The 14360-nt window shown below is 34.6% G+C and overlaps 1 protein-coding gene and 1 pseudogene across 1 annotated transcript; both read right to left on the bottom strand.

The window, feature by feature from the left end:
* Window positions 1–1012: 1012 nt before the first annotated feature.
* Window positions 1013–2901, bottom strand: LOC145057935 (5-amino-6-(5-phospho-D-ribitylamino)uracil phosphatase, chloroplastic pseudogene; annotated as a pseudogene).
* Window positions 2902–5655: 2754 nt separating this feature from the next.
* Window positions 5656–8792, bottom strand: LOC145058271 (bromo-adjacent homology (BAH) domain-containing protein). The gene is made up of 7 exons (XM_079006200.1): window positions 8244–8792; window positions 7696–7764; window positions 6809–7627; window positions 6632–6715; window positions 6493–6552; window positions 6307–6393; window positions 5656–6216 (listed from the first exon to the last, which is right to left on the bottom strand). Exons 1-7 carry the CDS (start codon window positions 8616–8618, stop codon window positions 5893–5895), a joined length of 1818 nt encoding a protein of 605 aa, XP_078862326.1. The 5' UTR covers window positions 8619–8792; the 3' UTR covers window positions 5656–5892.
* Between the last annotated feature and the right edge of the window lie 5568 nt (window positions 8793–14360).

Below are 14360 nucleotides of genomic sequence, written 5' to 3'. Positions count from 1 at the left end.
AATGCAAAATTATAGAAACGGTCCTCTAGTAATAATAAAATTACAGTATTTCTCCTTATATCTTTATATTTTCGTTGATTGGGATAAAGATGGATACGGAGTGGTAGGTGTGATGATGGGGTAGCCGAGTAGAGATGGGGCGTAATTGCGGATGTGGCATGTAAGTATAAATGTAAGGTATAGGTGTAAGACCATTTGCATCCGATCTTGCAGATGACTTCAACTTGCCACATAGATATATTCCACGTAAGCTTACTTCTTGCAAACATTGCAACATGATTTGTAAGCCCATCATCCACTAACTTCATCTTTTTTTCAATTTTTAAAAATCAATCAAATATTATATCTTTACATTGTCTTTCTAAAATTGATGAATAGCCAAAGTGGTCCACCATTCGCAAGGATTTAAATATTACACCGGTATGAATACTTTAAGGACTATAGTTTAGAATATATATATATATGAAAAGTTCTAGGAAACAACAATTAGTACTTTTAAAGTTATACTTAATTAAAATAATTTTAATTTAAATCTCTGTTCTTACAAAACTTTTGGAATATTTTTTGAATGTTTTATAACTCTTTTTCATTTTTCTTAGAAAAAAAATTGAAGAAAACTAAAAAAAATAGTCAAACTAAATTTTTTTTCGACCAAGCGCATCGTCAATGATTCATCTTTCCAACAACATCAACTATCTAATAAATATTATATAAATATAAAAACAATATCGTCACTCTCTATTTCTTAATTTCCTTGATCCTACATAATCATCACTTCATCATTGTCAAACCAATGTCCTATACATAAATTTAAAAAAAAAAATCCGCTATTTAAATAAATAATTAAAAGATAACATATGTATTAATTAAAAGATAACATATGTATGATGAATTTTCAAGTGTTCAATAGAGTATATATTTACATCATCACCAACATCATAATAATTATACTCGATTGTTTGACAATATGCTTCAAAGAGACATATACATGAATTGAACAAGAAGCAACAACTTTGAAAATTCAGAGATTTATATATATACATATTAAACACATATTATATGATACATACACCATGCTATAACCGGTAATCTAATCAGACTACCACTTTACATTTTCCATTTCCCGCATTTATAAACTATAAAAAGTACACCAAATACACAGTTCCATCGTTTCAAATTAACACTATACCCATAAAACTACTGTACAAATCCAACATAATTCACCACAAATCATCATCATCATGCTCATCAACAGCCACCCTTGAAGAAGGAAGCACATTCCCCTCCTCCAACTCCATTTCCACCTCAGTTTCAGTTTCCACATCAGCAAGATTCTTCAAATCAACAACCGACAGCTCATCAAGCCACCTCACCACCAAGTCAGCAGCACTAAGCTCATAAACCGGATGCTTACTAGCCACAGCCACACACTTCATTTTAGCATCATGAGCAGCTTCAACGCTCAAATTAGAATTCCCAAACACAATACATCTCTCAGGTATAAACTTCAACAACTGAGCTGCATACATGAACATTTCAGGATCAGGTTTCCCTCTATAAACATCTTCAGAAGTCACCACAACACTGAAAACACCATTAATCCCAATTGCACCAATCGCTTCTTCAAGATTCTTTCGTGGCCGAGTTGAGACTAAAGCCATTGGGATGTTGTAACGTGTTAGAACATTCACAAACTCGCGGGACCCATCACGGAATCTGTAGATTCCACCTTGTAGGGCTTGATGGATTTCTTCTTTTCTTGATGACATTCTTTTCAATTGAGATGGATCTCTTGACCAACATAAGACTTCTGAGATTGCTTGTTCGTTCTTCATGCCTTCGATTCTTTTCAGGAGAAAAGCAGGAGGTGGGGATTTACCTTCTTCTTGTGAAAGTGCAAGCCATGATTGTTTTTCAAGATCTGGGTTGTCTTCTATCAAGACTCCTTCCCATTCGAATATGGCACCTAACCAGCCACAGCCCATTTGGTGTTGACGAAGTAATGGGTTTTGTAATGATGGGTTATCTGCTTTATTGTTTGGAGGCCATGACTCTGGTTTTCTGTCTAGGTTATGGTTAGTGTTGAATTGGTTATCGGAATTCTTCTGAAATCTGTCTTCTTCTTTGAAATTGTAGATCTCTCTAGTCAACTCCATTGCTTGAGCTTTGATTGCGTAAACCTTGGACAAGCGATTAGGGTTCATTGAAACCCGTTTACCTGACGATTGTCTCCAATGGTGCCCTAAAATTGGTGTAGGCCCTAACAGGGATGTTGCAGCCATTGATTCGAGCATTTTTCAGACTTCAAATTACAAGTTTGCGAAGCTCTTAAAAATTGCGGAATCGAAAACCCTAATTTACTTGATTGATTCCGTGAACGGATGAGTATTAAATTGAAGGAATCACTTTTTGTGGGAAAACTAGATTAATTATTCTTGATTGTCACCAAAAGGGGGAAAGGTACAACAACAATAAAGATACAAACTTTGGTCGACAACAATCAAAATCCGAAACAGAAATCCCCAAAATTCACCCGAATTGAGAAATTACAACACCAAACAGCTTAAATACGTCCGATTCTATAACAAATGAACTCCAGAAATCGAAGAATATGCACAGAAAAATTAAAAAAAAGGCAGTTAACTTAACCAAATTGAAACGAAAGAAGAAGCTTAAAGATTAAAGCTAGGGCTATATACAGTACACGTGATGATGATCATGATCATGGAAGAAATTAAAAAAGGAAAAAGGTGGTGAAAGAACCTGAATTAGGAAAGTGGATAGAGGATTGAGAAGAAGATTAGCGATTAATTTGGGGGAAAGAATTTATGTGGTTTATAGGAGGAGGAGAAGAGGGAAGTGTTGCGTGCCGCCGGAGACCGTAGAGTTTGGAATGCATACGTGTCGGATGGTGAACGTCATCCTTTATATTCTAGAAATTTATAATAATATAAATATAAATATATATAGTATCGACTATCGACACGATAAAAATAATCCGGAATAATTTTGTAAATAAATGAACAAATACATTTTCAAATTATAAATTTCCAATACAATTCCTTGTGAAATATGAAAATCTCTAAATGAGGGTGTTAGGAAGAAAATTATGAATTAAGGGTATAGATTTTTAGAGTTTTACATAATTTATTAGCATAATTTTTAACAAAAACGATTAATAAATTCCAATGATGTCTTATATATATATTCCAATACTATTGTAAAAGATTTATCAAGAGATTTGTATATCCCAAAATTGATGCGTGCTAAAATTTATTTGTGGATTAATATTGTTAGCCTTAGCCGGCATATAATTTATTAGGTTAGTATTTTACTAGTTTACTATTAGATCGTTAATCACTAAAGTAAACCCATGAATCATAACCGAAATATAGACCAAATTCTGATTCTAGTTTGATTAACTCAAACGTGATGATGTTTGTTGATTTTATAACCTTTTACTCGGATTTTAAAGGTTAACTAAAATTTATAACGTGGTGGCGGTAGTGGTAGTGCGTTAGTTTGAAATTTTTTGTAAACTTTTACCGTTTCGTTTTTAAGATAAATTCAAAAAATTAAAAAATATTTATTCCTCAATAGAAACTTTTAGCTTTTGTTTTAAACAAAAAGTTCATAATACAAAACTCTTTTACCGAGAGTTCATTATGCCTACGAGCATCTCGTACAAGACTACTTTGTCGATGATGTCATGTACGCCGAAAAGTTTTGAGGATGATTCCAATTGATGAAACAATTATTATTGCATATAGTTGATGACTTGAAGAATATGTTTGAATTTGTTTCCAATTGATACGGATGCAAGATGTAAGAAAGGTTTTACTCCGCTGCAAAAAAGCACAACTATGATTTGTTAATTAGCATATGGCATAAGAGTGAACTCATTAGATGAGTATATATGAGGATGTATGAGTAGACCACACATGATACTGTCTATAAGTGTGCTAAATGTGTCATTAAGGTTTACGACGTATGATATTTGTGTAACCATACGTTAAATGACATGTAACAATTGTATGTGAATTATGAAAACAATATGGGTTTCCTTGAATGCTAGGCATCATTAATTATATGTAGTCGTAGGCAATGTGCCTTAATGCATGATATGGTTAATTCATGTGAGGTGATCATAAAAGCAATAGTGTCGTATCTTCTATATATTTGACATGCATTCTTTGATGTCGCGAGTCCCAACAATGACATTAATGTTTTTGAACAAATGTCAAATGACATGCATCCTAGAAAGGCGTATGACTTGTCATTTGAAGTGAATGGACTATAATACAAACGGGGATAGTATCTTACTAATACGATATGTATCCTAAGTATTCTATATGTGTCGAATCATGGATATGTCCCGATGACGAAAAATGATTAAAGTTTAAGATAGTTCCATAAGAAGCTAGGAAGGATGTGGAAATAGCACTTGATGTAAATATGCATCATATTACATAATATGATTTTAGAAGACAAAGGAAATATGATATACTACTGCGATGAAAACGAAATTTTACAATCCTTTGAAATAGTAGAGATTGATATGTCACACTACACAGGAAACATAATGGAAGTACATAATTAATTGAGATACACATCACAACCTTTGCGCTAATTTAGTAAAACATATTTACAAAACTTGACTACATATTGTCGATGGACGTGAATTGAATATTCAAAATGATACACTTAATAAATTATTCTTATGTTTTAGTTTCTTTTATGTAATTTTTATCATTTTAGTTTGAAATATTGAGTTTTTTATTAATTTTGAATTTATTTATAAATAAATTACATTTTTATATATTTATTAAAAATACTTAAAAAATAAAGAAGTGAAATGTTACAATTTCCTATCCAAGAGAAGAGTAAAGAGAAAATGATGTGGCAATGAAATCAGACCCCTTTGTCTAACTCGGGTCAACTTCAACATGAAAAATACGAAATCGGATTCCGTAACCCATAAACATACTCTTTTTCAAAATGATTTTGTTTTATATGTAAGCGAAACTTATGCATCTACGATGTCATTTAAGTTGTGGGTTATAATATAGTGAATTTATGTCACCAACTACAAAACATCAAGATCAAGAACCTACCCCTCCTATCAGTCTATCACACCACGTTCAAACCCCAAAACAAAATTAGAACCAGTCAAGGATGTGGTCTAAAACCCCCAATAAAACAAAATTACCAAATTCTCCCCACACATACGACTATTCATATCAAACATTTAACGGATCCTTCTTTTTGACCCCAAAGCTTACATCAAACATCCTAAAGGTCCACATTTTCCCACGACAAATATGCCCATGCCCACCAAATACAAACACACCGAAAGAGAGCAGAAAACACGGTATCAAAAGAAAAAATGAAGATGCTTTATACAGCGAGACAAAGTTCTCTTTTATTTCATGAGCTTAATAAATTAAGCACTTAATATCCACAGCTATATATGATATATGATGGTTTCTTTTTGACTTAATATGAACATAACAACTTAATGGATCAAACCATAAAGCTTTTTTTTTTTCTCCCCAATTTTTGTTTTTTTTTTCCGCCCAACTTTTCTCACGCTAATATTTTTAACAATTGTAAAATTTGTATTTTTTGGATGTAAGAAATTTGAATCCAATAGTCTAAAAAAAACTCTTTATAAAAAAAGATATCATTATTTATTTTACCCGTAACATATTTAAATGGGGAAAAATACCAAACTGAAACCCAAGGGCAAAACAGACCTTTCACAAAATTTCCTGGATGGACAACCTATCCATCTAATAAAAAACACACAAGAATTTACCTAACTGTTGTTTCCATTTGTAAGCTTTTCATGATAATATAATGATATATGATTCCAACTATCAAAAGTCAAAACTAGTCTACATGATGATCACTTGGTGGTGGTGGTGGTGGTGGTGGTGGGAGGTTATCTTGGTCCTCAACCTTAGACTTGTTAAAGGATCTCTGTTTTTCCGGCTCATTTACTTTTTTAACACCACCATCACTACTGGCGGCAGTAGGAGGAGGAGGAGGGTGGTGGTCACGAGGACTGACCAGCTTCTTTTCAACATCTTCAAATTTTGCAGTGGCCCATGGTGCGGACCCCACAGTCTTTGCAGAACTGGGCCCATCTATTGTAAGACTCGATGCTTCATCTCTAGAAGCATACCACATGTTACCACATGCAGTACACTCAAGCTGTTCACACAATACAAACCTACTTTACTCTTTTTACAAAAATAGCCCCTCTACTTTACTTTACTTTTCACCCATAACAAAGCTTGTTACCTGATATCTATCTGCATGTCCAGCTGATATGATCTCTATCAATCGCACTTTTTTCTCTGTGCATCTTTTACATCGTGCATCTGTCATCTTTTCACATAATAAAAAAAACATACGCCAAACTCTTATTTTACTTATTTTTTTTTTTTTAAAAAACCACCAAAATTAATAGAAAGAAAGAAATATTACCTGCACTTGAGCATCCTCTTCAGGCTCTTTACTTGCTATCTCCTCTGCTGTCAATCCCTCCTAAAAGTTTTTTCTTTATTTAGATTTTGTGTTTTTTTTTTTTTAAATTTCAAGATTGTTAAAAATACAAAACACATACCTTCAACTCGTTAGGTGACATGTTTAATATTTTTGAAGCTTCTAATTCTCCCTTTAGAAGGCGACGTGCTAACTGTGCGTTTTTCTGTAAATTAAATATTATACAAGTTAAAACCTTGTGAATTAAAGATGCTGATTAAGAAATGAAGAGTTTAAAAAAATAAATAAATAAATAAACCTTGAGATTAAACCATAATTGACGCATTTTCTGATTATACTTCTGATAATCAGAAGAAAGAGACTCATGTGAAGCTTTCTCAAGTGAAGCTACAGCAACAACAGCATCAACAGGCCACAAAGGTTTTGAATTTGAACCTGTTACTTTATCATTCTTGTCTTCAGATACATTACTGCAGACATATTGAACACTTTCTAGAAGCTTCTCAAGCCATCTATCACGATGATGATCACTAGTTACAGCATTGTTCTTTGCAAGAATGTTATAATATTCTGAAGGATTACTTGTACAGCTTCCTGGTGTTTCTGATCTTGATAATGGGCCAGATGACCTGTTTGTTGTTGTTTCTTCATCTCTACTAACATCTATTGGTGTCATGTTCATGTTCTTTCTTCTCAACAGTCTTTTACTTTTTAATTGATCTTCTTCTGTGTCATGATCTTCAAGCTTGATGTCAGGAAGGTCTCCTAAACGTGACATGGTTTTCTGAACAAGTAAGTCGATTTCATGCTGCATGTTGTCTTCATAATCTTTGTCTGTAAGCTTGAAGAGTCTTTTGAAAATGGTGTCATAGACTTTCTGGACTATGAAACCAGGGTGGAGTTTACGACTTGGGATCTGTTTGTTTGCAGGGATGAAGTGGACAACACATTTGTGCATTACAGATTCAGCTGGGACTTCATCTCTGTGAAAACTGTAGAACAGTTCCCGTGTATCACTTGATAGCCAGTTTCCACCATTTTTCTTTTCAGCTTCTTCAGGTCTGTAAAACCATTGTCCTGTTACCATTACACTCCCATCTTTTGTCTCGGTAATATCCTGTGCATGATATGTAAGTTAAGAATCAAGTTTCCATAAAAGTTTTGATTTGGAAAAGTAGATAATACCTTGATTATAGCCACATATGGCTTCTTGTTTGGTCCTTCAGGATCAGGAACTAAAAGCACAGGATCCTCCTGCACATCCACGGAGACAGAAACATGGTTGCATGAGCAATTTATTCATGGTGCACTAGGTTAACATCAAACGGAACTTTGCTATCTGACAGAATAACTGAACAGATAAATAGATCACAGTGTGTAGCGATCAACTGAATTTAGCAAAGCCAAATCCTAGAACTCCTCTTTCATGAGCTTGAAGAATGTGTTTCATAATTCACAAGTCCTACAATCTATTTAGATGCAGATAATAAAACTGCAAAATACTTCTCTATAGAATAACCAACAGATACATTAGAATTTTAGTTGAGAAGAAAAAGTTTATTACTTTGCAGGCAGACCAATCCTAAACTCTAGACTCACTCCCTAGATTCTCATAAAATTGCTTCGTAATTCAGAAGTATGGCAGACTATGTAAGAGAACATCAGGCATGCTAAACCACATAACAAGGAACAAATGCAAAGGAATCTGAATTATTACATGAAAAGGCACTCACAAGTTCGTAAGAAAGGCCATCAAATTCGAACGATTTATAATGATTCCTCCTTGTTTTCCCCTTTCCTGAAACCCTAACAACGTCGCCGATTGGTTTGGCGTCTTCCACAGGTACTTCTTCTTCCTCGTCATCTTCTGGTGGCGGGGAAACTTCTTTCTCGTCCTCTTCATCGTCCTTGGGTTTTTTTTTGTCTCGTTTCGAATTGGCTACTTGCTTAATTGCTGCTTCTTCTTCTTCGTCGTCATCGTCTTCGTAAAACTTCATCCTCTTTCTCTTCCGCTGACTAGACCTCATTTCCGGTTCTTTCGGTGATGGCTGCGGAGGCGCGTCGTCTTCCTCGTCATCGCTGGAAGCTAGGTACCTCCTGTTGCGCATTTTTGTTACTGGGAAATTCTGGTGATGCCTGTGTCTGTGACGAGAAGGCGGGGGAGCTCTATGCCTCTATACTTTCTTTTTGGGCTAAAATAAAAATTACACGAAATTACGCAATCAAGTATTCAGTAGCGTGGTTTACCAAATTTAATTTAACACCGATGACAACCATAGAAAACGTTACGTCTTTTGTCTATAGGTTTTTTCTTCTTTTTTGGTAATGTATCGACAAAATTGTAAGAATGGTGAATTTGGTTGTCAAATATGTTGTTTTAGTTCAATGGGAGCTGATATTTCCAAAGATTTTTTTATCCATCCACTTAAAAACAAATGTTTGGACTATTATACCCTTCGACTAATTTAAATTTTATTTAGAATAATAAAGAGAGAAAAATCCTCTCATAACACATTCTCTATCACCTTATTTCTCTTCTAAATATATCACTTTCATCACTAAAACAATACATTTCTTCATCGGCAAAGCCAAATCAAACCACAACTATGTATTTAGCTTTTTCAATTTTTCACTGTATTTTTCCATCTACAAAAAAATAATTTTGACTTTTGATTACTTTGTGTCATCATTCCTTTTAACATATATAAAACAAATACATCTTACTTCATCGTTAGTTTTAGCATCTAAAACAAAATCAATTTTGATTGTTGATTACTTCATTAACTTTGACTTTTTGATTTTGACTTTCAAATTCCATAATCTTTCAATTTTCGATGTTTGCACTTTGCCCCAAAAATGATGATTACAATACCAAAACGAAAAGCATTGCAAGCTCATTTAAGAATTATAAGAAAAAACACATAAAGAAATCGCATACCCATAAAAACATACTGAAATCTCAAAACTAAAAAAATAAATGAAGAAATCACACACCACAAAAAAGTAATTTTAGAGTTGATTTAAGCTCTGATTAATATAGACTTAATTTCACACCTTTGATGCAAATTAATCGATTCATGCCCTAATTTAATCGACTGAAAGCGGATGTGGGTATAAACAATTGAGTGTATCAATGGTTAGAAATCGATTTGGAGATGATTGCGTTTTTTCATTTGGAGGGTAATCACGCCTGAATCTGCAGAAGTGAAAGAGGTGCATAAGGAGTAAAGAAGAAGGAATGAGTGTGGTGTATCTTTTGGAAACAAATGCACAAGATTTTTTTTCTCTCTCTCTAAATTAAAATTAAGGGCATTATTGTCAATACACTTAATTTTTATGTGGATGGATAAAATATTTCAATGGCAAAATCACCTCCCTAGTTAAAAGGTTTGATGGTGCATAATAATCTAGTTTTAAATACTATCTTGTTTGATGGTGCATAATAGTCCATACAACAGCTAAAAGATGAATATGCTCTTAAAATAGTTATTTTTAATTTCATTTTATTTATTTTATTATTCTTTTAATTAAAAAACTAAAAAGAAATTTCACCCCACCCCAGCTCACCTAAGTCATCACTCCTACCAAACTCTTTCAAAAAAACACACACATCATCTCCACCAAAAAAATCACACCTCACGACCACCACCCACACTGCCACCAGCATCCTCCATCTTCACCTATATTTTAGATGAAAATGTCCTAAATAGCATGAAAAATCCCAGCTTTATGATCCACAAATACAATCAATTGAGTGTTGATTTACAAGATTTGAATTCTTGTAACAATTTCACATATTGAATCCCAACAAGAAATTAGGCTAATTCTCTAAGAAACGGAGTTGCTCGATACACAATTGTCACACTCAAAATCTCCAATATCACATCATTCATCCAGCCGATTCGCATCCATAAACATCTCTATCATCCCTTCCTTTATCTTCGCTATAACAGTTGTTGAATACACCTCGCCTGAGCCGACTTTCACATTTCGATAACCACAATCACCATCGATCAATACCACTACCACCATTCAACACCACCACTCTCCGGTTGTTCGGGATCTATAAATGAACTCCATCACCTAGATAGGGTTTTTAGATCTAACCTTGCTCTTTCTCTCTTTTTCTTTTTCTTTCCCCCCCCCCCTTCTCTAGCGAGTTCAATTTCAACCATACTTCACTCTCTATTTATTTCTTAGGTGTGAGTGATGTTGATTTTTAGTGAATTGTGTATTCTCTCGTGAGTCCGATTATGACCATACATCTATTTAAGTTCGTATCCTCCATGTGGAAATCAAAGCACAATAAAACCATAGATCTAAGAAGTGCAAAAAATCATATTGAATATGGAATACATCAAAGCAATTAAGAACCTAGAGGGTTACAGCGATTCAAGATCGCGGAAGAATCAAGAGCCACTAAATGGTTGATTGTTGAAAACCATCAACATTCTCCATTAATGCTCGATCTCTTCATTGTTGTTTGATTTCTTGACGAATAAAAAAAGGAATGTGCTATTTTTTATGATCGTTTTCTACATGTGTATGCATGTGTGTGTTTTAATCTATATGTGTTTATGTACAAAAATGGTGCAAAGAGAGATAGAAAGAAAGGGATGACATGATAGTGGTAAGGGTAAAGGTAGAGAGATAGAGGAGAGGGAGAGAGTAGGCCATTCTTTAATTTTTAATTACTTAAAATCATTAATATTAATATTAATATATATAAGGGGTACAAATCGTCCTTTTAAGTGTATAGTGTAACATTCCGAAATGAGGTACAATTAGCATTCTTGAATCTTTCCTTATTGTATCAAAATTAGTCCCAAATTCTGACAGGTTGGCAAGTCAGTATGTGGGGCGTACGCATGAGTACATGCAGTGTACTCATGCACCATGTGTAACGCCCCGTTCCTGGTACGTATTTAACTCATTAAAATGTTTATTTTTAAGAGCTACTCGACGAGTTGGTAGCCCGAACTCGTCGAGTAGATGCCAGCTGGATCGCGGGGTTTAAGTGGTCTACTCGACGAGTCGAAGCATGGACTCGACGAGTAGGTCCATCAAGGGGAAACCCTAATCCCTAGGGTTTGCGCCCTGTTTAAGCAACATTATAGGTCTCCACCCCATCCCCATCACCTCCTCAGCCCATTCTCGAAACCCTAGCAGCCATTGAGTGTTCTTAAGCTTTTTCTTGCCATTTTTTGTGTGCTTTGAAGTTAGGAGAAGGAAGGAAACCCTTGGTGATTCAATAAGGGGCAATAGATCCAGAGCTTTTGTTGCATTTCAGGACCTTTAAAGTCGGAGAGTCGCTAGAGCAGCAGACAGGGATTTGTCACTCGTGTTTCCAGCAGTCAGTCGTACGAGGTGAGTTTTCCTTTAGTAGGAACGGGTCTACGACCAAAATTGTGACAACCCGATATTTCGACTTTATGTAATGACCTAAAAAGTCAAGTATTGTAGCTACCTTTAAAATAATGAAATTTACTTCGAAAATGAAGTATGTAAAAAGTCTTTATAAGAATATCTATTATGTTAGATATTGTGTCAAGGGTTACAGAAATACTAAGAACACTGAAATCCGAGTTATAACGAAGAAGTTATGACCATTCTAAGATTTCCGACAAAACCGGCAACACCGATTAAACGAAAAATGCGAAGTTTCAATAAAATAGTTTTTAGCCTTAAGTATCTAAATTAAAGTTGTAGATAACATTAAACCGTGAGCGTACATAAAAAGAACGTCCAAATTTGACTTTGTATGGGGAAGTTATGATTTTTCCAAGATTCGGGGATAACAGTAGACAACTAAAAACTCGAAATAGAGCTCGAGAGACTTTTGACCAAAACAAACTAAATGAGAATCGAAGGTCTCAACATTAGTAGCGCAACGGCAAAAAGTCTGACGAAAACGGACATCGGATGAAGAAGTTATGGATTTTTAACGGACTTTTCGTGTCCCGGCCCGTTAAAAATAAATAATTAAAAATAAAGTCAAAATTTGCCGATGAAGTCTAAACGAGAGTTGTAGATCATATTTTCAGCTGCGCGTGCATATAAAGAACGTCGAAAACGGAGCTCGTACGCGAAAGTTATGGGTTTTACAAGTTCGGGGTCCAAAATCTGAGGCTGTCAGGCCTCCCCACGACGTGGCACACTTTTGTCGCGACCCGGCAAATGACTGAGGGCGTCCAATCAATGGAAGAGGATAGACTTGCTCCCCATGACGTGGCCAACCCTAGCCACGACGTGGCACTCAAAAATACCCCCTATAAATAGAACTCTTGGGGTGCCGGGTTTAGGTGCTCCATTCTTCCCTCTCTCGTGTTGAAACTCTGTGGTTAAGCTCCCGAAGCCCCGGTTTTCACACTCAAGTTCCGAAAGAAGGTTCTACACTCCCAGGATTCCCAAGATTCCCGAGAATCTCGAGAAAATCGACTTTCACAAGCCGAAGTTCTGCTCGATTTTCATCTCGCTTTCCCCAATCAATCAAGTGAGTTCATACCCCTATAAACTACACTTACAAATCTTTATCAATGATTTTTATACACTTTAAGGGGGGGGGGGGAATACAAGTAAACACATGGTTATTATCTTGTGTAACATAAAGTTTCACTATATACTTTTTTTCTATCAAGCGAATCATATGTGACTCATAACTACTACATGGGAACTTTTGTATGCAATATATATTCACGATAACATCTTGTCTTTTGGAAATAAAACATGTTTATATATATATATATATATATATATATATATATATATATATATATATGCGAATCAAACCCTTTATTTATACTTTAAGTATATGTGATCATTTATGTCACTTTAGATGTTATACTTTACATAACAAGTGAGCATTACACTAGGATTTACTATACGAACGAAAAACACACTTTGAATAACTATAATAGGTATAGTTTACGAGGAAATCATGAACATTTACATACTAGAAATACTATATCAAAGAGATACTTTCATATTCAATAACAAATGGACATATTCATACGTAAAACTGTTTTATACTAAGTTTTGTGAGACATTTCACGTACCTTCGAGTATGCATTTTAAGTCTTGTATTATATACCATAATCCCTTGTAGGGGGAGCGTGATACTTGTGTATAGGTCTATACGGGATTGACAATCCCGCACCTAAGATGTTAGCTACAGCTAGGCCCGCAGATCTGGGGTGACAAACGTCATAACATTTCAACGCCTGAAGAACATTGTTACAGGCAGTCTGGGTCATTAGTATGGTTATAAAACTCACATGGAGTATTAAGAACTTATTGATTTACCGGGTTATCAAATGCCTTAGTGCTTTTATACTTACACAAATTTACTACTCTAGGCATGAAAAACACGATTGCATTTCAGTGTTGGAACTTTTAAACTACCACACACTTTTGAACGGATATTGGATTTATAAAAGAAAACCTTCAAAACAGTCGAGTCTTTGTAGAAGACTACTTTTATACAGTTAGGATATTGGATTTCCTAGGAGTCTTTGAAACATCTGCAAACAAATATCATTTGATTTTATTCAAACATTGTCACTAAATACTTATGAACTCACCAGCTTAAATGTTGACCTACTCTTTCAAAACTACTTGTATTTATCAGGGATTCAGTAATACAGGTAAACTACTGCTTTTGAAGAAGGGACGCTGCGGCGTTAGTTTAATTTCATTTTGACAACATATTGTAATTGATATTTTGGAACATGTAATACCCACAAACGATGTAACTTTTTCAATTATATATATATATATATATATATATATATATATATTGGTTGTGTTTACTTTCTTTACTACGTATTCAACTGTTCCGATACTACATGAAG

Source organism: Lactuca serriola, chromosome 6, assembly GCF_051521515.1.
Source record: "Lactuca serriola cultivar US96UC23 chromosome 6, Lser_US96UC23_V15, whole genome shotgun sequence".
NCBI lineage: Eukaryota > Viridiplantae > Streptophyta > Magnoliopsida > Asterales > Asteraceae > Lactuca > Lactuca serriola.
The sequence above is the reverse complement of the archived record's forward strand: the minus strand, read 5'-3'. Positions and strand labels throughout refer to the sequence as shown.